General features: G+C 33.0%; 2 protein-coding genes across 2 annotated transcripts; both read right to left on the bottom strand.

Annotated features, from left to right (window-relative positions):
• Positions 1-1361: 1361 nt before the first annotated feature.
• LOC143471099 (uncharacterized) lies at positions 1362-2717 on the bottom strand. Its single transcript, XM_076969451.1, has 2 exons — positions 2584-2717; positions 1362-2508 (listed from the first exon to the last, which is right to left on the bottom strand). Exons 1-2 carry the CDS (start codon positions 2660-2662, stop codon positions 1739-1741), a joined length of 849 nt encoding a protein of 282 aa, XP_076825566.1. The 5' UTR covers positions 2663-2717; the 3' UTR covers positions 1362-1738.
• Positions 2718-2736: 19 nt separating this feature from the next.
• LOC143471100 (uncharacterized) lies at positions 2737-5506 on the bottom strand. Its single transcript, XM_076969452.1, has 3 exons — positions 5239-5506; positions 4710-4800; positions 2737-4565 (listed from the first exon to the last, which is right to left on the bottom strand). The coding sequence occupies exons 1-3, from the start codon at positions 5254-5256 to the stop codon at positions 3787-3789; spliced, it is 888 nt and encodes a 295-aa protein (XP_076825567.1). The 5' UTR covers positions 5257-5506; the 3' UTR covers positions 2737-3786.
• Positions 5507-6025: the final 519 nt, after the last annotated feature.

Genomic DNA, 6025 nt, shown 5'->3' with positions numbered 1-6025 from the left:
GATAATACACTTCCGAAACCTGTTTAGTTTTAATTTTGGACTAGTTTTTTATATGTTAATGTCACTTAAAACTATTTTCAGAGTATTTTACTCAATGGCATTATTTGCTGACGGTTAGATCGGAGGAGAGGAGTCGGTTTCAGGTAGCGAGACGAAAAAAAAATTAATTGTGTCGTATGTCAGGTGTCAGACCAATCAGTTTTCAAAGTTCTCATAGAAAACTGCTTAACTTATGTCTTTTCTCCACTCTTTGAGTTGGGCAATTGAATTCATCACGTTAATCGATCAGAAATATTTCTCAAAACATGACGAAATAGCCTACTTCAAACATTTAAAGGTTTCACAAGTTAAACCTTGCAGGAAATTTCCCTTTGAGATGCATCAAGCTTAAATTCAGCGCCTGTCTCCAACATTGGAAAAGATAAGAAATTAAATAAGAGCCGGTAAGTTGGAGTTGCAAAGTTTTGGATTCACAGTACATTTTTTCACTTCACGCTGTGTTATTTTAGCAGTGAATTTGGTAATTAAAAAAAATGCAGCAGGTATTCACCATATCACGCTGCAAATACTGGAAAAATTTAGGCTCGAACCCAAACGTTATACTATGGCGAAGGTTAACGTTGTTAAGTTGTTCCGTTGCTGGCTACTGACTCAGAAGGCTGCTGTTTCAGTTGTCCATTAGCTTCGCTCATATATTAAAAGAAAAGAACACGACCTTCTTAATTCAAGGCTTTAATCGAACTGGCGTATTGTGCGCAAGCAGTGCAGAAAGAATAGGATGGAAAAACGGACGCTTAGTGTGGAAATTACCACGCGCGGCGACCAACGAAGAAGTACCCTACCCAACGGCCTTTAAAATACCATGAAAAATATCAAGAGTCATATGCAGTTGTGCGTGTCGTTTTTAACACATTTTATTTATTTGCGTTTCGAAACCGACAGTATTTATAGTTCAAAAACAGACTAATGTAAAGATTTGAATAAGTTGAGTTGTGTGATTTGACGATTTTATAAAAGCTAAATTTTTACTACATAAAAATGTTTTCAAAATTCGGTTTTTCATCGCATTCTGGATTTAGCAAAACATTCGACCGACTTAAATGCATATTGTCAAAAAATAACTAAACAATACACGACCAGTAAGTAAGTGTAATATATCGAAATTGGACCTTGATATCACATAAATACACTTAACATATCACAGTCATACCAAGTTTACAGATGATTAACCAAAATGGGAATACAATTTTACATATGAAACAATCATTATAATTTTGTGAAAAATTGCACGTACAAATTTATCATGTTGAACTTGTATTTGATTATTCAGTTGCACGCAATGAAAATAAACAACAATAACAATTAATTAAGAAAAGGCGTTTGTTGCAAAAATATGGAGAAATGACGATTAAAATTTAATCACCTACGCTGCAAATAAAAAGATTGCATAAAATTGAATACAACTGTCTATTTACACAAACATTTAAATACACAAAGACAAAAATTTCCATCATAAAGTCAAAAAAATTGCATAAATGGTAGTATGACTACAGCAAGAAATCAATAATCCATTTTGTGATCAAACTATATCACAGAAAAAATATACAATTAAAACAGACACTTAATCATAACTGAATTAAAATGAGTTTTTTCGAAGTGTTAGCTTTGCAGCTAGTGAATAACCAACAAATTGCTACCTCAGATATAAAAGTCCTTATAATTACCATTACATATAAGTTTAAAAGAATTTTATCACTAAATTAGCAATATCTTTATCTTCAACAGAAATAATGAAATTGAAACATTTATCTTGGCTTTGATACAAAGATACTGTGGCGATTTCTCCCAATTTAGATTCTTTTTGGATCACAATGTTGTACTTCTCCACAACTGTCTCATGTATGGGCTTGTCTAAATCAAGGGCAATACCATCTTTCAATGCACATCCAATGCATTCCAAAGGAAGTTTAACATAAAATGAGTTATTTGCATGTCCATTGTGATCTGTATCAGAAGCCACTACTTTTCTAGACCATCTATATATTTGTGCATCACTGGGAAATGCTTTCTTTGGTTTGATTTGTTGTGGAATCTCATCCAATAAACTTTTTGATGCAGAGTGCTCTTCTATGTAATTCTTAACAGCTGGAGGAAAAGGAGAAGATTTTCTAGTGGAAAGATCAACCATCACCATGTATGAAACAAATGTAGCTAACACCACATCGCTATGTTGATCTAACAGCTTGGTGCTGTATACAGCAGATGAAGTTTTGATTTTTTCCGTGGTGTGTATTAGTTTGATTGAGTATTCATGATTACTATCTCGATTCGATTTAATTTTTTCAATGAAAATTGGAAAGTTAGGTGTAAAGTAGGCCTGCTGTTGGACCAGAAATATGCTAATGCTATTTGGGAATGATTTTCCGTTTGCCTGATGGTATATAGACCCCGCTAATACATGCCGAGACAGTTCAAGAAGTTTCATCCATTTGGTCGGCATAGTTAGTTCTGTAAAACACAGTGAGCATAACATGTCTGGAAAAGAAAATGCACAAAAAACAGGATTTCTCTTCAAATGCCAACCTCTGTCAAGCAATGGATTTAGATCCATATTATGGATAATCATCTCACCAGTATTTCCACCAGTATAATGGACTTCCATGATTCAAATAAATTTGCACAAATCTGTGTAATACCAAAACTATGAACAATTAAATAAACTTTATTAAACAATGACTGCAAAACCAACACAAAGATTTGCTGTGTTCCACGCCTTATACAGGTATTATGTTGCTCTAAAACAGCAAATCTCTATATAACCTATTTAATTAATACGTCAGGAATCTGGCATCTGTTATAATGTTGAACAAATGTGAACGGAACTGCAATCAGACAGTTTTAAATGAAAATTATTACTTAAGTTAACAATTGTCCAGTGAGGAATATGCACTGCTTATCAAGTTTATGACATATTGGCATGGTAAATACATGAAACCAATAATTCAATATTTTATACAGTCTACATTATAAATTTATCTTAATCATACCAGTAGTTTAGCTTCAATGCGAAAACAATTACTGGAAAAACTCAACATGGCAAATGCACGGGACAAAAAAAAATTAAGGATGTGTCAAATAAAAAATTCATGATTTCAATGAAAAATTTAAGCTCTTAATGACATGGTATTTAAAATTCTAGACCAATCAGGGGGTTGTGTCATTGGAATTACCCTTTACTTTGAAAGTAACCGTTTCAGGTCGGGTGCAAGAAAGTTTAAAAATGCCCATGGAAACAGGTAATAAGATCAAATTTAACTAAAAGTGTTTGGTCGTAACATTAGGGTTCTGGTACAGTAGTTAGAAGTTTTGTTTATATTGCAACAAGTAACAAGCTGAAGAAGTGCCAAATTTTGAGGTAGCGTCATGTAGAATTACTGAGTATTGTAAACAGTATTCACTATACAGTTGAACAAACAAAAAAAATTGCCACATTTTTTAGGGTTCAACGGTCCACTAACAGCGCTACATAAATGTACCAAACACATATTAAACCACCAATTTAATATCACAAAGCACATTGCACGACATCTAAATGAAATAAAAACGCTTATATTTCTCTGGATAAAATATGATTGAAACACAGTAAAAAAGGCCTTATGAGTTATATAACAAATATGTTGCGGATAACCAAGAGAAATGTTTTTGCCAAAAACATTACCAACCATTAAACTAGAATGTTTTTAGCAGACACTTTTTCAGTTTATAAATTTAGCATCATGAAGTAACTCACTTCAAGTTTCGAAAAAAATTCATGCAAAGATAAGCAATATTCTTATCTTCAACAGAAATAATAAAATTAAAATATTTATCTTGGCTCTGATACATGGAAATAGTGGACATTTGTCCTAAACATGATTCTTTTTCAATGATGATATTGTATTTCTCTACAATTGCTTCATGTATAGGCTTGTCTAAATCGACTGGAATGCCATCTTTCAATGCACATCCTAGACATTCCAAACAAAAACCAAGGTAAAATGTGTGACTGGTATGTGAGGCATTCGTATCAAAAGCCACTACTTTTCTAGACCATCTATATATTTGTGCATCACTGGGAAATGCTTTCATTGGTTTGGTTTGTTGTGGAATCTCATCCAATAAACTTTTTGATGCAGAGTGCTCTTCTATGTAATTCTTAACAGCTGGAGGGAAAGGAGAAGATTTTCTAGTGGAAAGATCAACCATCACCATGTATGAAACAAATGTAGCTAACACCACATCGCTATGTTGATCTAACAGCTTGGTGCTGTATACAGCAGATGAAGTTTTGATTTTTTCCGTGGTGTGTATTAGTTTGATTGAGTATTCATGATTACTATCTCGATTCAATTTAATTTTTTCAAGAAAAATTGGAAAGTTAGACGTAAAATCTGCCTGCTGTTGGACCAGAAATATAATAAGGTCATTAGAAAATGGTCGCCCATTAGCTTGGTGGTATATGGACCCTGCTAAAAAATGCCAAGACAGCTCTGTAAGCTTCATCCACTTGGTTGGTTTAGTTAGTTCTGTAAAACATAATTTTATAAAACATAATTGAACAAATGTCCTAAATCAACGAAAAAAAGTGCATTTATGGATACAGCTTAGAAAAACTATAAATTCTACGACACTTTCAGATGTAATCTTGTACAAACAATACTAATGGCAACCTTTGTCTAGCAAGGGGTGCAGATCCATGTTATAGACAACCATCTCGGCAGTATTCCCACCAGCATAATGGATTTCCATGAGTAAAAGAAACTTGTTTTATACCAAAAAACTAAATTTCAAACGCTAGAAATCTTTAAATCCGTATTACATATATCAATTATTATTTTAGCTTAACAAACAAAACAAAAAATTTTATAGCCACCAACTCAAAACTTATTAAACTTAAAAGTTTGCTGAAAATGTGGCTGAAACTTATTAGTATTTTATAGATGCACTCTCATTTGTATTAATTTATTCCAACTTCAGAAGCTCCTAGAATTTTAAACATCGCAATAGTTTTTTGTGGGTAAGATATGCTATCAGTGCCTTTATCTTAAGACACCAAGTTTTTAATAATTTGCGGTCGCCTACGAAATCAATAAACAATAAAGAATTAACAACAAAGTGCTTTTTTACTTTTGCACGCCCATATCACTGTATCAGCGTCGAATATCGAAGAATTATTACGTCCAAATTATTTTGTACTACCTCATAACTCCTTTCCATTTCGGCCTTCAAGTTGGAGTCCAAAAGTACAAGAGATCCCAGTTTTTCGTACTCATTGATCTTGTGTACCACGGTTATACAGTAATTATACTGTGAGAAAAAACTTGGACATGCGCAGTTAAAATCTGTTTTATCTATGTCTAAGATCAAATTCGTGAGGAAAAACCTTCGAATTTTACTAACTACCAAAGTTTCGTTATTACTTTGCCTTCAGGGCTGCAACAAAGTTTACTGAAAGCCCTGAAGTTTTTCTGTCTGGCTGGCAACAGCCAACAGGCGAATACTGGAGTGCGACAAAGGGAATGTCCCTTTTAAGAAACTGATAAAGAATAAAATGAGCAAAAAGCAAAAACAGATTTCTGAAGTTACTGTATTTTTTTTCGTAAAAGAGTAAACATACAAAATTTTATCATAAATTAAATTAACTGTAATAATTCTAAAAGGGAGGTAAATTGTTTGCATAAAAAAATAGTAAAAACAGTCATGTTATAAATATCGGTAAATTGAACAATATTCTCTTATAATCTTTGTCATAAGTCCAAAATTGTTCTCAGAGAGTTAACAAGTCAAAATTGACTAAATGGAGCAATTAATAATCATTAATTTGTTTGGTCAAAACCATCTTACTTCTGATAGCCGTTATCGCTGTTTTCTATTTGTTTCGTTCAGATGGATGTTTGGTATTTAGCAAAAACCGTAAACCGTGACATTGGGGCGCTTGGTAATTGGTTGCCTCCAGCCTAAAAAACGGTAGATTGCAGCAAATATG

This window comes from Clavelina lepadiformis, chromosome 9 (assembly GCF_947623445.1).
Source record: "Clavelina lepadiformis chromosome 9, kaClaLepa1.1, whole genome shotgun sequence".
NCBI lineage: Eukaryota > Metazoa > Chordata > Ascidiacea > Aplousobranchia > Clavelinidae > Clavelina > Clavelina lepadiformis.
The sequence above is the reverse complement of the archived record's forward strand: the minus strand, read 5'-3'. Positions and strand labels throughout refer to the sequence as shown.